The sequence below is a fragment of the Sus scrofa genome, chromosome 7 (genome assembly GCF_054392235.1).
Source record: "Sus scrofa isolate SSC_HxYL_T2T_F1_AM1 chromosome 7, Sscrofa_HxYL_maternal_Yorkshire_Landrace_v2.0, whole genome shotgun sequence".
Lineage (NCBI taxonomy): Eukaryota > Metazoa > Chordata > Mammalia > Artiodactyla > Suidae > Sus > Sus scrofa.
The window spans coordinates 77,027,505-77,049,509 of NC_139389.1; the positions used below are offsets into that span (position 1 = coordinate 77,027,505).

The 22,005-nt window shown below is 39.8% G+C and overlaps 1 protein-coding gene and 1 pseudogene across 11 annotated transcripts in view; one reads left to right on the top strand and one right to left on the bottom strand.

Annotated features, from left to right (window-relative positions):
• AP4S1 (adaptor related protein complex 4 subunit sigma 1) overlaps positions 1-22,005 on the bottom strand; it is a 52,325-nt gene that overhangs the window by 26,309 nt on the left and 4,011 nt on the right. For 10 of the 11 annotated variants that reach the window (XR_014808942.1, XR_014808941.1, XM_084966279.1 and 7 more), the window contains exon 2: positions 796-1,002. Coding sequence is in view for 9 of the 11 variants with exons in the window: in XM_084966279.1 (XP_084822405.1) it covers positions 796-933 (138 nt within the window). In the remaining 2 variants the exon portion in view is untranslated. 11 annotated transcript variants of the gene reach the window in all.
• LOC110261746 (small nuclear ribonucleoprotein G pseudogene) lies at positions 16,463-17,073 on the top strand (annotated as a pseudogene).

Here is a 22,005-nt window from a genome sequence, read left to right on the forward strand (position 1 = left end):
ATCCTCATGCATACTACTCAGATTCTTAATCTGCTGAGCCACAATGGGAGCTCCTAAACTCAGTTTAAGAGCATCAGAAGATAAATAAGTGAAGGTAAAAATTAAAAAATTTAAAAAAACAACACAGTTTAAAAAATTCCTATTTATCATTTTAATGATTTAATTTAACCTCAATTTTCACAGAATGGATAGATTTGTTATGTCATATGGATTCTTCAACTTCCATTTCTCCCATCTACATAGTAAGTTCAAATCAAGTTCATTTTGTTTTTAAAATACTTATTCCAGTATTATGTTGGTGGTAAATTTACAAAAATGATAAGCAGAGAAAAAAACTGCACTCTACATGAGAATCATGTTATTATCCTCTAAGATAAAGTGGGTCTTGAGTGTTACTCTCTGTACTGTTCATCTGACAGTCATCTTCTGGCTTAAAGAAAGCCATCTGCTACAGGCACTCCTAAGAGTGCCAAGGGCTGAATTCATATGAACAAAAAAAGACGATATGTCTATTAGTAGGAGTAAATTTGAGCTGCCACTTCCATGGTGCAGTGAGACAAATATGCTGACCTAAATACGAACCCAAGATTTTCCTAGTTTTCTTTGCTTTTATTTTTCTTAAGGGGATGTAAAGAGAGCTATGCTTTAGTCTTCATTTCATGTCATTTGTTATTTCCCCTAATAGCTATTAAAAGAATGGAGGTCAAGGAAAACGATGGCCCTTAAGACTCAGTAATAACAGATCTGCCACTGCTGAGTTGAATGCAGAGATAAAAGAGAGAATCAGAAACTTACTTGTTCACTGGATCGAGAGAGACAACTCTTTATGACTTCTGTTTCCAGAAGCGTGCGCTTATTAATCTCCACATGTTCATAGTACTTAGAAAGTCGGGTCTGCCCTTGTTTATTCACCATGAGGAAAAATTTTATCATTTTTTTTATGACCAGTATTTTTCCAAATATAGTTCAAAAGTTATAGCAAGGGGTAGCTGTAACCAGAACCTGAAGAATGAAAGAATAACAGAAAGGCAAGATCAAATTTCTCAAGAATCATATTAAATGTATCCCATACATGAACCAGAAGTAAATAAAATGTCTTCTAATAACATCGGTCTTCACTCCTATGAACCAAATGAGGTTTTCATAAACAACTAGAGATAAATTTTCATTAGTTATTTTCCAAACATTTTTGAGTATCCACAGTACTTCTGCTCATGTTCATTCAATTGATTCATCAATCTTGTTGGGTGCCAATTATGTGTCAAGCACCACAAGGGGAATATGGAAATGAAAAAGTAATGACTTCTGATCATCTGATCATTATACCTAGCAAGGTACTGGGTAGGTAAGTAACAGCAGTACAAAGTGACAAGTTATAACTGGGATAGGTATACCTCTATGGTGCACAAAAAGCAGGGCCAAGGAGCATCACAGGAGTCAGAAACAGCTTCCCAGAGAAGAGGCATTTAAACAAGATCTTGAAGAAGTGACCCAGAGAGAATAACTCTGAGACAGAAAAAAACAGGGGTATGAAAGCTCTGGAAAGTTCACCTTGGTTGCAATTCAGGGAGCAGAAGGAATGGTCACAGGAAATTGAGCTGCTCACATACAATAAAATCAGCTTTAGAAGTCATGCTGGAGTTCCCTTGGTGGCACAGTGGTTAATGAATCTGACTGGGAACCATGAGGTTGTGGGTTTGACCCCTGGCCTTGCTTGGTGGGTTGGGGATCCGGTGTTGCCGTGAGCTGTGGTGTAGGTTGCAGATGAGGCTCGGATCCGGCGTTGCTGTGGCTCTGGCATAGGCTGGCGGCTGCAGCTCCAACTCGACCCCTTGCCTGGGAGCCTCCATGTGCCGCAGGAGCCGTCCTGGAAAGGGCAAAAAGACCAAAAAAAAAAAAAAAAAAAAGTCATGCTAAGGAATATGAACTTTATTCTATGGACAATGGAAACAGGATCAGAAGTGAAGTCCTTCTTTCCTCAGTGTGGGAAGCAGTAGTAACATCAGCTATTTGTCAGTCCTTGACCAAGGCCCTATAACAAGTCCTCTAAGGTCCTGTACCGAGCAAGTTAAATATACTATTTAGTTCTCACAATCCTCTGAGGCAGGGACTTCTATTATCCCAATTTTAAGGACAAGCAGGAGTTCTCTGGTGGCTCAGTGGGTTAAGTATCTGGCACTTGTCACTGCTGTGGCATGTGTTTGGTCCCTGGTCCCAAACTTTGCATGCCACAGGGCGTGGCAAAAACCAACTAACCAACCAAACAAAAAACCAAAAAACTAAGGACAAGTAAATTGAATTTTATGAATGTTATGGCACCAAAGTCCCTGGAGTACTGTGTGTCAGGGGTGAGATGCAGTTCAGAGGCAAAGCACATGCACAGATCTGTGACAGCCCTACTCCTCCTCTTCATCCAGGGATTCATGCTTATGGTTTTATTTCAGATTCAGTTGTATTGAATCTCATGTTCATTCCTCTTATACTTAACACAGTTTTTGAAATAACCAATGCAAAAGAGCACAATATTGACCAATGGCCAATTCTTCTTTTATTATGAGCATCAGAGCTGCCTCACCAGCTCATCTTATAAAATCATATTCACAGTTTATAACACCTTTGAAAATCAGTACAAAAGACCGTGGTTAATAATAACTCTTAAATGACATTTGAAAATTTGGAATCATTTTATAGGATTATTTTATAGGATCATTTTATAGGATTATGAGATAATACTTGAACTAAGTTGTATATTATTTTTTGCCCTCCTCGTTCATCTCTTGTTTCCTCAACCCTATCAGACAGGTGGTTATGTCACAATTCCAAACATTAAGAACTGGTTAGAGCCAGATCCAGCCTGGCAAAGCCTGGGGCTTCTGGGTTCATTCAGTGTGCAGAACAGGATGTCATCTAGACCAGCTCAGCGAGGATTTGACAGCTGTGCCATGGGGGAGGCCTGCGGTCATTCACTCCCTTTTCCAGGAAGATAAACTCACTACTGTAGGTTGGATTGCAACATATTGTGTTGTTTAACCATTTGGTATTAAGTGCTGCTTTTATTTTCCTTACAAGTTACTGCCAGTAAATTATGAGATGACTAACAAATTAAGATTACTATCCTTTCTTTTTTTTTTTTTTAGTATTAGATTCAACCAGTATAAAATCACTTTATTAAATGGCTATAAGTTTCTAATTGCTTACTCTTAGACTATCCTTTCTTTTATTCCCTTTCAGCAAAGTTATTTTAAAACCATCTTTATGAAAGTTAGAAATTACAATCCTATACCCTGGATCCCAACTGCCAGGTAAAAGAAAAAAAGTATTGTCTCAAAGGTACTCATGGCCAAACCTTTGCCTTTAAATGCCCTGGTTGCATTAAGTGGTAAAAAGAGAAGTAAAATGATCCCTTTGAGATGCTACACCAAGGGATCAAATTGGTTTCCACCTTATAAGCACAGCATTCCTTCCCACTGACTTCAAGAGCAAGGATGACAAACAAGCACATGCTGCACTGATACCCATTAGGACACGAGTCTTGAAAATAGTAGCTGAAGGCATCTAAAGACTTGAATATATCCTTTTTTTGCATGCTCATCAACAATCACACAATTTACAACTGTAGGATTACACAGTGGTAATAAAGCAGACAAGCAAAACTGTAAACTATTTCTATTATAAAATATACCACACCAAAATATACAATGTGGAGACTCAGACAGGTACACGTTTGAGAACTGAAGATGAATGCCTTAAGGACCTACCCTGGTTACTAATTTTCTGGGAGGAAAGAGACCAAATAATTATGGAACTGAGGTAGGGCTGTAGGAAGGAATATGCTTGGACAAGTGCTGGGAGTGGTCAGGGAGCAGGTATGAAATTCCTCTGTTAATAAAGTCTTTGCATTTAACACACACAGGCTGAGGAAGATGTTTTGATTGCCAAGAAGTTAGGAGATTCCACACCCAAGAACCTGTGTGACTGTCCATGAAAAATTAAAGAAGAATAAAGAAAGGAAACTTCACCAGTGAAGGCACTACACAAAGAGTGCTAGGATGCCTAAAAGCCCAGACTAGGGAGACTGGTAGAATATGAAAAGATCAATGTCCCAACCCCCTACATGATGTAAACTTAATACTCAGAGAAAAGAGAGACTGGAAAGATTGAAGTAAATATTGAGTTAGGCACAGTTTTCATATTTCTGATGTTGTATTTCTGGAAGTTAGAACGAGAAGAGTCTTTATAGGCTGTCAAATCAAAGATGACAAATAGATTTCAACTTGGGTGCCAACTGTGATTAACTGTACTAACTGCTTTGAGCACTGTGTTGGGAAGGATTCTGAAGCTGTTTTCAGGTCCAGAACAAAATGATGTCTTGAATGATGAGTAATGTCAGTTGTGGGTTGGGAAGCAGGGCGTGGCAACACATGCACCTTGTATCTGTCATCTCTGATGTGCACTCCCTTCATTTTGTAGATGGGAAAACTAGTAATCTGAGTTGTAGAGTGAAGTCCTGAATTCTGGTCTCCTGACTCATACTATAATGCTGTCTTTAATTTATCACATTGCTTCTGCCTTACTCGGTGTCATTAACTGTTCATTTAATCTTAATAAGCATCAGCTTCAGGTAGCTTTGTGAATGATCAACTCAATTTTATCTTTTCTAATGTCGCTACACAATTAATTTGGAAAACACCGAACAGTTCACTACATGAAAACAGTAGAGTATAAAGTTTCTAGAAATGAAAATAGTATTTGATGATGGGGAACATCCTTTCTAGCTCTAAATGTTTTCTACGTACCCAGAATCATAACATTGTAAAACACACACACACACACATACTCAGGTAATATAAAATAAAAAACTTTTTTTTTTGGCTCCATGAAAGTGATTGAAATAAAATCCCCCAAGTTAAAAGGCAAATTTCCACCAAAAAAAAAAAAAAAAGTATAATAGTCAAAAGCATGAACTAGAGCTTGACTGTTTGGCTCTACTCCTAATTAGCCTTGTGATCCAGAGCAAATTACATTTTTTTTTTTTTTTTAAGGCAATGCCGTGGCATATGGAAGCTCCTGGGCCAGGGATCAAACCCACACCACAGCAGCAACCTGAGTTTCTGCAGTGAAAACACCAGAACCTTAACCTGCTGTGCCACAAGGGAACTCCTATCTGATCTCTCTTTTTTTTCTTTTTTTGGTCTTTTTAGGGCTGCACCTGCAGCATATGGAGGTTCCCAGGCTAGGGGTCTAATCGGAGCTGTAGCCACTGGCCTAGGCCACAGCCACAGCAATGCCAGATCCAGGCTGCATCTGTGATCTACACCACAGCTCACGGCAATGCCAGATCCTTAACCCACTGAGCAAGGTGAGGGATCAAACCTGCAACCTCATGGTTCCTAGTTGGATTCGTTTCCGCTGCACCATGATGGGAACTCCTGATCTCTTTTTTTAATCTTTATTCAGATGTTCCTTCTCCATAATTGTAATCCATATGGGTGTAAATTCGGTGTTCTGATTTTATGACTTAATATTATTTTAATGTGCATTTTCCCATTGTTTTCATAGTCTATATATTTATTTTAAAGATTAAAAGACATCAGGTTGGTGTTCCTTTAACTTGGTTCTCAGTTTGTAGTATTGGAGCTTGTTTCATTTTTCACTACTGTAAATGATGTTGCTATAAAAATTTTGATGCATATGGATTTTTAATTTTACCTTAGACTAGATTCCAAACACTAAAATGCTTGAGATGAAAAGGAGAATCAGAGTTCCCATAGTGGCTCAACGAAAATGAATCTGACTAGCATCCATGACGCAGGTTCAATCCTTGGCCTCACTCAGTGGGTTGGGGATCTGGCGTTGCTGTGAGCTGTGGCGTAGGTCACAGACGAGGCTTGGATCCCACGTTACTGTGGCTATGATGTAGGCCGGCAGCTACAGCTCCAATTCAATTTCTAACCTGGGAACTTCCATATGCCTCAGGTGCACCCATTAAAAAGAAAAAACGAAAAAAATATATCTCTTTAGTATCTTTTTATAGGATCCAGTCAGTGCTTTGTAAGTGGGCCAGGTTCATTTAAAGGATCTGTGGCAGGAGTTGGGGTACCAGGATATTTTGTGTGTCTGCTTTGTTGGAATACTTAGGTGAAAAACAGGGACAGCATGAGGTCAGAGAAGCTCAAGGAGATAATGATGACTACATGCAATATGGTATCCTATAGGGGATTGTAGTTTGAGTGTAATTGATAGCAATGCTACCCACGTTTCTTGTTTGTTTGTTTAGATTTGACAAATGTACCACGGTGTTGTGAGGTGACAACATTAGGGGAGACGGGTGAGGGTATGCAGAAATTCTCTATGCTTTCTTTGCTCCTCTTCCATAAATCTAAAATTATTCTAAAAAAAATTTTATTAAAACATAAAGGAGAGGCATATAAATATTTGTATCAAAGTGAAGAAGGCTTGTTTGCTGGTGTGTATATCTAGTTATATTTGGTTATATTGCTTAAATATCTTAATTTTTATCAGTATAATATAGATGTTTAGGTATGATGTTCATTTTTTTATTTTTATTTTTATTTTTTTGTCTTTGCTATTTCTTTGGGTCGCTCCCGCGGCATATGGAGGTTCCCAGGCTAGGGGTCCAATCGGAGCTGCAGCCGCCAGCCTACGCCAGAGCCACAGCAACGCGGGATACAAGCCGCGTCTGCAACCTACACCACAGCTCACGGCAACGCCGGATCCTTAACCCACTGAGCAAGGGCAGGGACTGAACCCGCAACCTCATGGTTCCTAGTCGGATTCGTTAACCACTGCACCACGACAGGAACTCCTGATGTTCATTTTATTAACATTCTCACAGATTATACTTCAATCATTCCTATTTTCTTCTAGCTAAAAAGCATGTTAAGTTTATAGATGAGGTGTGTCTATGTGTTTAAATGTATTAAGTTCTATAAATGGCTTCATCTGCCAGTCTGTCAAGACTCTGTTCTGACCTAGTTAACATCTTGAACTCCCAGTCATCTACCACATATTATTTGGGAACTTTTCCTTTTTCCCTACTCCAGGGGTTGGCAAACTTCTTCTGAAAAGGGCCAGATAATATTTTAAGCTTTGAGGGCCATGTGGTCCCTTTCTCAACTACTCAGTAACTCTGCTACTGTTGGATGAAAACGGCCACACGTGGTGTAAATAACATGGAAAGAAATGGGTGTAGCTGAGTTCTAATAAAACTTTATTTATAAAAATAGTCAGCAACTGAGGAGTACCCTGGTGGCCTAATGGTTGGAACCCAGCACTTTCACCACTGCAGCTGGGGTTCAATTCCTGGTCTGGGAACTGAGATCCCAGGTCAAGCTGTTGCAGACTGTGGCCAAGAAAGAAAAAATAAATAATAGTTAGCAACTGAATTTGGTCTGCAGGGTGTAGTTTGCTCTACTATAGACCAATGGTTATCAAACTTAATGAGCACATAAGTCATTTGAGAAGCATATTAAAATAGAGAATCAGATTCAGTAGGTCTGTGGCAGGGATCATACTCTGATACATCAAAGTGTTAAAGACTCATTAAAGCACACACCTAAGAGGTCATGAAGTCTGCCTTTCCGCATATCAAATCATATCAAATAATACTGAGTACTTATGGTAACAGAATAAACAGAAACAGAGCTATTATAATTTCTTTCATTTGACCATGGATCTTAATCCACAGAGTGCTGGACATGGGGAATCTGGCTTGACACGTCACCCCACAGATCCTCAGGTTCATCTAGCTGATCTGGCTGGTGTAGGTGGCAGCCGTATCCCTCACTGCCCCAGAAGGTCTATCTCAAGGTTGTACATATAATGGAATACAATGACATTTCCAAGAGGCACATAAATGATTCTTTTGCCAAAAGGATTTACCAGTAGCCGACTAGAATATTTAATTTCACCCCAAGAAATTACAACAGTGCATTTAGACCTTTATGTCACACCATACACAAAAATTAACTCAAAATAGATCATAGATCTAAATGTAAGAGGTAAAACTATCAGAAGAAACAGATTTCAGACCAAATGCACAATCCATAACAGAAAAAAAAAAAAAAAAGATGAACTAGGTTTTATCAGATTGAAAAACTTGTACTTTAAAAGATGCCATTACAAAAATGAAAAGTCTGGAGTTCCCAATGTAGTGAAACGTCATTGGCAGCGTCTCTGCAGCAACAGTAGGCAGATTCGATCCCAAGCCTGGCACAGTGGGTTACGGATCCAATGTGGCTACAGTTGCAGCTCGGATCTGATCCTTGGCCCAGGAACTCCACATGCCATGGGTGGGTCATAAAATGAAGATAAAAAAAGAGAGAAATTATTTGCAAACCATATACCTAATAAAGGACTTCTATCTAGAATATATAAGTGACATTTAAGAGGAAGACATGCACGACAATTAAAAAATAAAAAGTGAGGACCTACTTCTAGCATGGAGAACTATATTCAATACCTTGTAATAATCTATAATGGAAAAGAATACTATAATGGAAAAGACTGTATACCCTGTATTGTACAGTATCTCCCTGTAGCTTATTTTATTATTTTTTTCTTTTTAGGGCTGCACCTGCGGCATATAGAAAATCCCAGGCTAGAGGCTGAATCGGAGCTACATCTGCAACCTATACCACAGCTCTCGGCAATGCTGGATCCTTAACCTACTGAGTGAGGCCAGGGTCAAACCTGCATCCTTATGGATATTAGTCAGGTTCTTTTTTTTTTTTTTTTTTCTGTCTTTTTAGGGCCATACCCACGGCATATGGAAGTTCCCAGGCTAGGGGTCCAATTGGAGCTACAGCTGCCGGCCTTGCCACAGTCACAACAACTCAGGATGTGAGCCACATGTGCGACCTACCCCACAACTTGGGGCAACACCAGATCCTTAACCCACTGAGCAAGGCCATGGATCGAACCCATGTCCTCATGGATACTAGTCGGGTTCGTTAACCACTGAGCCATGATAGGAACCCCAGTAGTCAGGTTCGTAATCTGCTGAGCCACAACAGGAACTCCCCTATAGCTTATTTTATTTTTTTATTTTTTTTTGTCTTTTTGCCATTTCTTGGGCCACTTCCAGGGCATATGGAGGTTCCCAGGCTAGGGGTCGAATTGGAGCTGTAGCTGCCAGCCTTCGCAGGATCCGAGGCGTCTGCAACCTACACCACAGCTCATGGCAACGCCGGATCCTTAACCCACTGAGCAAGGATCGAACCCGCAGCCTCATGGTTCCTAGTCGGATTCGTTAATCACTGTGCCATGACGGGAACTCCTATAGCTTATTTTATACAGCATAGTTTGTCCCCCTTAATCCTCTATCCCTACATTGCCCCTCCCCCTTCCCTCTCCCCACTGGTCATGACTAGTTCTCTGTACCTGATAGTTTGTTTCTTTATTGATATATTCAATAATTTGTTGTATTTTTTTACTTTTTTATTTTTTCTTTTGTGGCTGCCCCATGGCATATGGAGTTCCCAGGACAGGGATCAGATCTAAGTCACAGTTTCAATCTATGCCACAGCTGTTGAAACGGCAGATCCTTTAACAAATTGTACTGGGCTGGGGATTGAACCTCTGTCCTGGTGCTGCAGAGATGTTGCTGATTCCATTTTGCCACAGTGGCAACGCCTGTTCTTTTTTTTTTTTTTTTTTAAGATTCTCCATATAAGTGATAACAGTATTTGCCTTTCTGAGTTTGTTTCTTTGCTTCAGAATTTAATGGAATTCCAGGATAATTCAGTTTTCTCACCTGTCAACTGGGAATAATGACAGCTGCTTCATGGAATTTCTATGAGGACTAAAAGAGATAAAGGAACTGTAAAGCACTCAATAGAGTCCCCCTTTTCCCTCCTTACCCTCCTCCACAGTGAAGGTTGCATATTCTTCCCAACACCTTCTTCTTACTGCAGTTCTAAGACTATTGAAATTTGACTTAAAGAAACCTGTCACCCTCTGCCTTTCTTCCCATCCATTCTCCTCCGTGCTCCCCATCTCTCTTTCTTTCTCTAAATCTCTCCTTAATAAGTCTCCAGCTGAGACTTTTTACTTTCTGTTAAATCCCTGGGTCACTCAAGAAATACTTCGACCACATTTGATTAATTTGGCATTAAATACATTCACATGTGTGCTGCTTATTTTATTTAAATGGTTTAAAAATAATTAAAACATTTAAAAATATTAAAATTTTTAATAAAATTCAGGATTTGTAGGAATAATGAAGCTAACAATTCTGCAGAAAAATTATGACTTTGAGAATAAACATTAATAGTCTGGTCTACCACTTTTCTAGCAGTATATCTGAAAATTTTCTAAAGCTTCATGTGACCACATCTTGATATAAAATGATTTTGATAAACTGATGAGAAAGTCTCATCACATTTTGGTTTAATATATAAAACCCAAATAATGGTTATCTGTACATCAACATTATTAATCTTTAGGAAAATGCAGATTAAAACCAAAGGATACCACTTCACATCAATTCAAAACACATACATAAATAAAAGCAGAGATAATCTACAAGTTTTACTGAAAAGGATATATGCATTCCTGGAGTTGTTCATGTATCAGACTTTCTATCCTAAATTGGGAGAGGTGGGTGAACTGAAGAATTTTTAAGATCTTAATAGCAGTATGATTGAAGCAAGGGAGAAAAGCCACATTTCAAAAACCAAGGATGAGGAATTTATGTACTATAAATAGACTATTACATCCTCTATTCGAAAGTAACTTGTTTTATTCATTAGGGGCGTGTGTGTGTGTGTGTGTGTGTGTGTGTGTGTGTGTGTGTGTGTAGTTTGGGGAAGGGGTTGGAAAGATTGAGAATAGACTGCCAGTCATTTGCCAGAGCAGTAATGACTATCACAACTAGGAGTGGTGGGAGAGGTGCAGTTTAAAGATAGAAAACGTTAAGTGCTGGAGTTCATAGAGCCTGTTTTGTTTGTTTGTCTGTTGTTGGCAGCACCCACGGTATGTGGAAGTTCCCAGGCCAGGGACTGAACCTGCACCGAACTTGCAACCTGCACCATAGCTGTGGCAACGCCAGACAGTTAATCCCAAACCACACAGGAATGTTCCATAAAGCCTGTTGTTTTCCTACCTTCTACACTTCTTAGAAAAGCTGCTTTTGGAGTTCCTGTTGTGGCTCAGTGGTTAACGAATTGGACTAGGAACCATGAGGCTTCGGGTTTGATCCCTGGTCTTGCTCAGCGGGTTAAGGATCTGGCTTTGCCGGGAGCTGTGGTGTAGGTTGCAGACGCTGCTTTGATCCCGAGTTGCTGTGGCGTAGGCCAGTGGCTACAGCTCCGATTCAACCACTGGCCTGGGAACCTCCATATGCCACAGGTGCAGCCCTGGAAAAGGCAAAGAGACAAAAAAAAAAAAAAAAAAAAGAAAAGAAAAGAAAAGAAAAGCTGCTTTTGGAAGTTAACTAGACTCAACCTTCCCAATACCACACACGATAGATAGTGCCAGGTATCTTTCAAAATCAAAATTAAATTTTTTATTCCAAAACATTTTCTCTTTTGGCCACCCCTTGGCATATCGAGTTTCCAGGCCAGGAATTAGATCCTAGTGCAGTTGTGACCTATGTCGCAGACGTGGCAATGCCCAATCTTTAACCCACTGCATCTTAGCGCTCCAGAGACACTGCCAATCTCATTTCACCACACTGGGAACTCCAAAAAATTATATTCTTTTTGGTTTTAATGTTGAGGGTAAACATTTTGTAATTTAAAATAACATTAAAATAGGGAACTAAATTTTTACTTTGACAAAACATGGGCATGTGTTAAAAACAGTGAAGAAAGCCTTCTGAGTAATCTTATTCTAAATTGTTTGGTTAAAATTAGCCATACAATAAACACAATTAAATATTTGTGTTTAGTGACTAAAAAATCTTCATTGGATTTTTGGATTAGCGAAGACATCTAATACCTTAATTTTAGAGAAATTGTAGCTGAAATCAGAGATCTACGGGGTCTTATGGTATCCTCCCGGGACTTGCAGTTGTGATGTGTCAATAAGGAGGAACTCCAGCAGAGAACTAGGATTACTATGTATTACTTCCTAATCCTAAAAATGGTCCACTAAGCTAGCTCTCAAACTGGAAATAACTCCAAACAAGGTGTTCTGGACTTTGATAAATTTAAATTCCATATTTCTTAAGTTAGGTTTGGTTAATTCTTCTTGTTGGTCATCTGATTTTTCAATGAAAACTATGAAAGACATACAGAGATAGATTATTCCTATACATTTTCCCTTTTCTAAAGAGTAGAAAAAGCTATCTCCTAATAGCTTTGCGTTAGGATTCAGACTGTAAGTACTCTTACTGAGTCAAGTACAATGGTACAGATTTATTTTTTTACAGATTTAAAATTTTTTGTTTGTTTGTTTTGCCTTTTCTAGGGCTGCTTCCTGTGGCATATGAGGTTCTCAGGCTAGGGATCTCATCGGAGCTGTAGCTGCTGGCCTACGCCAGAGCCACAGCAACGTGGGATCCAAGCCAAGTCTGCGACCCACACCACAGCTCACGGCAATGCGGGATCCTTAACCCACTGAGCGAGGCCAGAGATCGAACCGAAACCTCATGGTTCCTAGTCGGATTCATTAACCACTGAGCCACAACGGGAACCCCGAGGGCCAGGGTTTTGAATCCACACCACAGCACTGACAATGCCAGATCCTTTACCCACTCCGCCACCATAGAACTCCAAGAATTAAAATTTGATTTGCTGATGGCTCCTACAGTTTTGTGTCAAAGAAGAAAGAAACAAACAAAACCCCACTGGGATGCAGAGGAATCTCACTTTATACAAAAGTCTAAAGAACTATAAATTTTATAGAAAAGCTGACTAAAAATTAAAGTGCAATATTTAAATTATGGAAAATGTTTCTATAAAAATATCATTCCATAATTCGTCTGAATTAATTTGTTTCAACATTATAACATCTTTTACTCTAATGTTCACATTACCTGGGAGAAAAATCAGTAACCATGTGAATTTTTCCCTCAAAAAATGTCTGAAAATAATACACTAAAACTACAACTGCATATTGAAATTGTTATTTAAAATCTTCCTAATTTGGAGTCCCCTTGTCCTCAGTGGGTTAAGGATTTGGCTTTGTCACTGCTGTGGCTCTGGTTACTGCAGTGGCAGGGATTCCATTCCTGGCCCTCCCAACTTCCACATGCTGAGGGTGAGGACAAAAAAAAACCTTCCTAATTAAATCAAGTATGTCCTGAGGTAAAATCAAGCAGTACTGAAAGCTACATTAACATGAGGCTCTTACTTAGAAAATTATGGCTCCAATAACCCATTCTTTTTGCAGCTCATCACTTTAAAAAAAACCAAACATATGGAGTTCCTGTCATGGTGCAGTGGTTAACGAATCCGACTAGGAACCATAAGGTTGCGGGTTCGATCCCTGGTCTTCCTTGCTCAGTGGGTTGGGGACCTGGCGTTGCCATGAGCTCTGGTGTAGGTTGCAGACTCAGCTCTGACCTGGTGTTGCTGTGGCTCTGGCGTAGGCTAGTGGCTACAGCTCCGATTAGACCCCTAGCCTGGGAACCTCCATATGCCGAGGGAGCGGCCCTAGAAAAGGCAAAAAGACAAAAAACAAAACAAAACCAAACACAAAAATTATTGTATTTAACTTCAACTTGGGGATCAGCTTACTCTACCAACAGGCTCTCTCTTTTTTGTCAGTTACCTGGCCACAACCAGCTCTAATTCAAATGAGTAACTAATGTTCCGGATATTCGATGGAGGTCATGAAAGAACCCCACTGCTATAACTGAAAGGTATTATTTACCCTCTATAAGCTGTGCTAATATAACTCAAAAAACAACTGCCAAAGAGAGATAGTAACAATAGAAAACACTTAGACAGTGCTTACCAAACAGCCAGGTGCTAGTTTTGAATACTTTACCTACATTCATTTAATCCTCATAATAGTTTATGAGTTAGAGACTGGTTTTATCTCCACTTCACAGATGTGAAAACTGAATCACTTGCCAAAGGTCTCTAAGAAAAAGGGTGGAGGAAGGACCCAGTCCTGTTAGCCAGGCTTTAGGGCAGCTGTGCTCTCACCACTCCTCATTACCTCCAAGTTTGCCTCAAGACCCTAGCAATTCAGTCATAGCTGCACCATGACCATGGACATACAATTTCACTCTCCATTCACTAGCATAAACCTAGTTTTGCCCAGCTGTATGTACCCTTTATTCAAAAACTTTCGCTGGGTAATATGCGTATTTTGGCAGCTTTTTTTCTTTTTGGGTTGCCCCTTCCCCCAAAGCATATGGAAGTTTCCAGGCCAGGGATTGAATCTGAGCTACAGCTTCAACCTAAGCCACAGCTGTAGCCATAGTGGATCCTTAACCCACTGCACCTGGCCGGGGATGGAACTGGTAACGTCACAGAGACAAGCCGGATTATTAGCCCATTGTGCCACAGCGGGAACTCCCATATTTTGGCAGTTTTAATCTTGACCCCAGAGCATATCACAAAAGGCACAGTTTTAACAGACTATTTAGGAGTTCCCGTAGTGGCGCAGTGGTTAATGAATCCAACTAGGAACCATGAAGTTGTGGGTTCGATCCCTGGCCTCACTCAGCAGGAGTTGCCATGAGCTGTGGTGTAGGTCACAGACTCGGCTCCAACCTGGTGTTGCTGTGGCTCTGGTGTAGGCTGGCGGCTACAGCTCTGATTGGACCCCTAGCCTGGGAACCTCCATGTGCCGCGGGAGCGGCCCTAGAAAAGGCAAAAAAAAGGCAAAAAAAAAAAAAAAAAAAAAACCCAGAATATTTACTTTAGTTGATCTCAACATGGACCTCAAAACACCTGAGAAGGGGCTCAGTCTGACAATGAGAAACTTTAGGACAGTAAAGCTCATACTACATTTACTACAGCATGTTTAAGGTTGTGATCAGACCTAAACTTCCAAAATTCTTGTCTGACTCATTCACTTAGTGAGTTCAGCTAATCTTCTTTCTACTTCCAATAAATAAAACATACCCTGCAAATGCTATCCAAGGCAAGTTTGCAGACACGTATCTGAATTTAGTATCATTCTTGTTAAGATCAGGTGTCAGGGTAAACACAGAGCCTTTCAGGTGGCCTGCTTGGCTGCCCTTTGTCCAAAAGCACTTCTTGCTTTTCCAAATTTCATAATAAAGTATAGCAACATGTTACAGCTCATGGCTGAAAATGTAAATAGGAGATTAAAGTTGTCAGACAAGAGACTGCCCAACTGTTGTCCAGAGGATACTCATACTTAAAGTTACACTCACTTATATCTCAGAATCTTTGAATAGCAAAAATGTCACAATTACTTTAGCAGTAAACAAATAAAATCTTTCAATAGGGAGGCTATAATAAATGAATTTAGGTTAACTAGCAGACAATTTAAACTTTAAAATGCCAAGAGTGCGGAGAAGCAAGGGAGTGGTGATAGTAGCAGAGCAGTTTCAGGAGCTCCCAGAATCCCCTCACAAAAACAAAACAAAACAAAACAAAAAACAGTGAGAGTAACTAAGGTAGAAAAACAAAACAAAACAGTACAGGCAACACCCTTACCAAAAAAAAGTGAAAAACATCCCCTGGAACTCGAGTACACTAATTACCCTTAGCAACTAGAATGGGGGACCACAGCTGTGCTGGCAAAAGTAGAGGCTCAAAAAATGTGGTCTTGCAAAAGTCAAAGAGCCAAGTAATCCAGAAATTACAAAGTCATCGTCCAAAGAAGCCCCTGCATCCCCCCCACACACCCCACTTGGCCACGTTGCCACGAGGGAATCTAAGTACCACATTGGGAACTAAGAGGAGGCCTGGTAGGAACTTTTTTGCCAAGGAGTGCAAGGAAAGATCCCATCCAGGACCTCGTAGGTTAGGCACTAGCCAATGGAAGCTCTTCTGTAGGATAGGATAGACTTTAAGCTGAGGAAAAACTGCTGGGAGTAGAACATCTTATATCTTTTTTCTTTTCTTTTCTTTTTTTTCCCCACTCCAGTGGCACGTGTAAGTTCCCAGACCAGATATCGACCCAAGCCACTGCAGTGACAATGCCGGATCCTTAACCCACTGCATGACAAGAGAACTCCCAGAACATGATATATCATGTGTTAAAAGACAGCTAGCTAACTAGCTAAGGCTGACAATAGCTAGATTAGGCTGATCAAGTTTAGTACATTATAGTACTAAAATTGAGACCAACTAGACATTATGTGCTGCCTAGTATAATGCAGAGGAAGTACACTGCATCCCCAATAGATAAGTATTTTGCCAAAAAAATTGAAACCCAAATCAAACCTAGCCTCTAGTTTAACACTAGGATACAGGAATACACTAAACAATACAGTAAAAATGCAACCAGCCAAATGTCGTAAATTCTACAGGATGAATAACCTTGCCTCCTTTTACAAATAAATGGCACGATGATGTAGGGGTGAGGGGAAGACAAATCAAAAAAGATCTAAAGATACAGCGAATAAAGCATATATGTGGATTTTGTTCGGAACCTGATTTGAAATCACCAACTCTTAAAAAATTTTTTTTCTTTTTAGGTAATTGGGGGGAAATTGACTATGGACTGGGGATTAGGCTGTATAATGGAATTACTATTACTTTTCTAGGTTTATAATAGTATTGTGGTATGTTTAAAAAAAAAAAAAGGTCCAAATCTGTTAAAGACACTTAGGGAAATATGTACCAATGAAAAGAGAATTCCTGAGTTTACTTTAAAATGTTCCTAGGGCCTGCCATGGGAGTGTGAGGGAGGTCATGAAGCCTGTTTCAAGGTCTTTGAGCTTGTAGAGCGGACGCAGTGAACAGGGCTCACCCTGCTGAAGTGAAAAAAATGTGTGGACAAGAAATTATCACTGAAATCAAGTAGTGGACATGTCCAAGGAATCTTGGGGGATTTGATCCTTTTATGAACCTTGCAATAGATGACTGTGCAGAGATGGCAACTACTGGGTGAGAGAACAATACTGAAATGGCAATAATACAAGAAAATAGTATCATCATGTTATAAGCCTTGGAATGAGTATAAAGAAAGGTTGTGTTCACCAAAGAAAAATCAATTGCTTCCACATGTCCCATCTCCAAAGGGCCTGTTTCACTACCATAAAAAAAATCGAGCAGTGTACATTTTCATATTAAACTTTTTTGTTAAACTTTTGCAATAATCGAAAAACATTCCTCACACAGAAAGTGGAATAGATAAAATAAGAACGGCAAAATTTTAACAACTCATACAATTCAACAACAACAACAAAAACCCAACAACCCAACTGAAAAATGGGCAAAAGACCAAAATAGACATTTCTCCAAAGAAGACACATGGATGGCCAGTAGGCACATGAAAAGATGCTCCACATCGCTAATTATTACAGAAATGCAAATCAAAACTACAGTGAGGTACCTCATTCTGGTTAGAATGGCCATTATTAATAAGTCTACAAATAACAAATGTTGGAGAGGGCGTAGAGAAAAGGGAAACCTCCTACACTGTTGGTGGGAATATAAATTGGTACAATCATTATGGAAAACAGTATGGACTTTCTCAGAAAACTAAAAATAGAACTACCACATGATCCAGCAATTCCACTCCTGGGTATATATCTGGATAAAACTATAACTCAAAAAGATACCTGCACCTCTATGTTCATTGCAGCACTATTCACAATAGCCAAGACATGGAAACAACCTAAATGTCCACTGACAGATGAATGGATTAAGAGGATGTAGTACATATATACCATGGAATACTACTCAGTCACAAAAAGAACAAAATAATGCCATTTGCAGCAATACGGATGCAACTAGAGATTATTATACCAGGTGAAGTGAATCAGAAGGAGAAAGACAAATGCCATATGATATCACATATATGGAATCTAAAACATAGCACAAATGAACCTATCTAGGAAACAAAAACTGACTCACAGACATGGAGAACAGACCTGTGGTTGCCAAGGGAGTAGGATGGACTGGCAGTTTGGGGTTAGTAGATGCAAACTAATACATTTAGAATGGATACACAATAATGTCCTACTGTATAGCACAGGAAACTATATCCAATGTCCTGGGAAAGACCATGAAGGAAAATAACATAAAAAAGAAAGTAGCTACCCATCTACCTATCTATCTATCTCTGAGTCACTTTGCTATACAGCAGAAATTGGCACGACACTGTAAATCAATGATACTTTAAAAAGTTAAAAAAAGTCTATGAACAACACAATTTATAATACCCAACTACTATATTACAGCTTTAATAAAAAGGAGCAATAGGACTTATTTTAAAATGCTTGTAAGGAGTTCTTTAATCTTTTTTTGGTAGGGTAATTGACATGTACTTTAGGTCGATCTATTAATAGGCAAAAGTAAAGGTTACCATCTTTAAAACTATGTTGTTATAAAAATTAAGTTTTTGTGACTTTTTGTCCAATTTATGACATTTTCCAAAAAAAATCCACTGTCTTTAGCAGAGATTCCGAGGCAGGGTGTCCATGTCTGGTACCATTCTTCTGAACGTTCTCTCCTGTTGCGACAACAGGAGAAAAACCACATTTCCAAGTTTGTTAAATTATTACCTAGGAAAGTTTTGGCAATTTCCCATTCAGTCACATTTTCCAGTCATTTGGTTCTCATGTTTATAGATCTGGTTGTTCACTTTTAGCCAATGTTCAGGAGGGATTCGGCTCCAGGCAATCTTTTCTTTTTTTCCTCCCACTTTGTCATCTCTCTGAGTTAGCTTTATACAGTATTACCATAGCCTACTGCTTTCTGACTCATATTACCCAGGAGACAATTCAGGAATGAACTCGGACTAGACTTTTATATAGCATGCTGAGTTTCCTAAAGGTTTTGGAGCCTATTTTTCTATAAGCTGTGAAAGTCCTTTTCCTCTTCTTTCCCACACAGTACACTATTTGAATAGTTTGGGTATCCTGCATGTACTTTACAATATTCTTAGCCACAGGCAACTACTTTAATGAGAAGTAGATATCTGATAGTATTAGGCTGATTAAACCACAGTGCAGGTCAAAGCTGCCTCCTTTTCTGTTGCATCTGCATTTAGAGTTTGCTCGTTTGGTTTTTGAATATGTGCCAACTTTTCTCAAAGATCATTCTCTAGGCTCTAATATTCAGTTGTTCTCTATATTTATAAATGTAAACACTATGTAATTTCCCCAAGTGACTGAACCATCCCAAAACTACCTAAAAATCGATTTCGACGAGTTTCATTTGTGGTGCTCTGGGTTAAGGATCTGGTATTGTCACTGAGGCTGCTTGGGTTGCTGCTGTGGCTCAGATGGGATCCCAGCCTAGGAACTTTCACATTCATTGGGTATGGCCAAAAAATAAAAAATAAAAAAAAGAAAAGAAAGGAAAAGAAAAAAAGGAAAGAAAGGAAAATAATTTCAAACCAGAAACAGTAATATTGAATCCACTGACAGGATAGTAGGTACCTCCTACTATGTTCCAAATCGTGAAGGGAGATTTTATTTCTTATTCTCAAATAAACATATATAAACATTTAACTATTCTGCCAAGAGCTGTGGAATTGAGCCAGAACTCTTATCTCAACTTTTTCTCCTCCTTATGGAAATAAGAATACATGTCACAATCTTTTCAGATGATGTAAGAAGATGACTAGATTAGTGTTTATGAACCAATCTGAGCTCTTTGTTAGAAGGATGTCAGGTTCATAGTCAGCAAGGCATGAAACTGAATGTTGAGGTGAATAATTACAGGAATTAATAATTTGAGAATTTGCAGTTCTCAAAGCCAGAGTCAAAACACTTTATACAGCAGCTGTTGCACTAACTGGGAAGAGGGTATCTGAGTATTATTAACCACCAGGACTTAAAAGCCTAGAATTCCTTAACATACTTTTGCTGATATAATAACATGCATATGAAATAGGACAAGTCACTTTTTTGGTTAGATAGAATAAGCACACGGTTGTCTAAGTGGGGAAAAAAATCCTTAAAATTCTAAAATGATTAAAGATATAAATAGATAGAAAATCTTTTTTTTTGCCCGAACTCACAGCATATGGAAGTTCCTGGGCCAGGAATTCGAGCTGCAAATTCGACCTACATTACAGCTGTGGCAACATGGGATCCTAAACCCTTGCCTTGGCAGTGACCTGAGCCACCGCAGAAACAATGCTGGATCCTTAACCTGCTGTGCCATAGTGGGAACTCCTGATAGGCAGGAATTCTTGAAGACCATCAGCAGTAGGTTAAAACTGAGAGAATCAATGGGAGTGGAGGAGACAGATGAAAAGAGAACAAAGAGGAAGTTTCAAAGGTGAGACAGAAGACAGGAAATGACTCAGTCACAGTTTAGGGAGGGAATTCTAGTTAGGTGAGTTGTAGGTGATAATATGGCCTGGGAAAGCTTATTACCTAAGGAGGACAAGATTCTAGGAGTTCACTGCCCTGTTCTCAGGAGTCATGTACACAGGCAAAATGTCAATAATGTCAAAAATATCCTCTCACAGAGGAGAAAAATTTTGTGTCTTTCACTTTTTTAAATTTTTAAAAATTTTTATTTTTTTTTGTCTTTTTTGCCTTTTCTAGGGCTGCTCCCACGGCACATGGAGGTTCCCAGTCTAGGGGTCTAATTGGAGCCTACACCAGGGCCACAGCAACGCAGGATCCGAGCCGCATCTGCAACCTACACCACAGCTCACAACACCGGCTCCTTAACCCACTGAGCAAGGCTAGGGATTGAACCCGCAATCTCATGGTAACTAGTCAGATTCATTAACCACTGAGCCACGACGGGAACTCCCTTTTTTTTTTTTTAAATGGAGGTTCACAGCAACACCAGATCCGAGTCGTGTCTGTGACCTACACCACAGCTCAGGGCAAAGCCAGATCCTTAACCCACTGAGCGAGGCCAGCAGTTGAACCTGAAACCTCATGGTTCTTGGATTCATTTCTGCTGTGCCACAACGGGAATTCCCTCAGTTTTTTTTTTTTTTTTTTAATCTGTGCTTTTTGGGTTTTGTTTTGGCCTTGTCCAAGGCATAGGTAATTTCCTAGGCCAGGGAACAAACCCATGCCACAGCAGCAGCCCAAGCCACTGCAGTGATAACTGCTGGATCCTTGACCTGCTGTGCCACAAGAGAACTCCTCCAAACTTTTTTTTTTTTTTTTTTTTAATGGCTGTACTCGAGGCATATGAAGTTCCCACGCCAGGGATTGAATCCAAATCCCAGCTGAGATGGACTCCGGAGCACCACAGCTGTGGTAATGCTGGATCCTTTAACCCACTGTGTCTGGCCAGGGATTGAACCCCAAATCTCTTAAATGGACCCGAGCCACTGCAATTGGATTCCTAACCCACTGCTCCACAGCAAGAACTCCTCCAGTCTTTTAATAGGACACTTCTGGTCATTAAATCTCAAGAGATGGGGAGCTCCCTGGTGGTCTGGCAGGTTAAGGATCCAGCATTTTCAGTCTAGCAGCCTGGGCTGCTGCTATGACATGGGTTTGATCCCTGGCCCGGGAACTTCCGCATGCCTTCGGCGTTGCAAAAAAAACAAAAAACAAAAAACTTAAGAGATACCTGGTACATTGGTAGCAAAAACTAGTAAAAAAAAAATGGTTGAGGTGTCCAAATGATCTGGACAAGACATTGAGGAAGTCAGGGTGCTCAGTGCTAAGTAATTTGCCTAAAATTAGACTGGAAAGTCTGTGAAGGCACGGAGTATATCTTTTTTCTTTTTTTGTTTTTTAGGGCTGCACCCACCACATATGGAGGCTCCCAGGCTAGGGGTCTAATCGGAGCTACCACTTCCGGCGTATTCCACAGCTACAGCAACGCCAGATAGAGCCGCATCTGCGACCTAAACCAGAGCTCATGGCAATGCCGGATCCTTTTTTTTTTTTTTTTTTTTTTTTGTCTTTTTTGCCTTTTCTAGGGCTGCTCCTGCGGCACATGGAGGTTCCCAGGC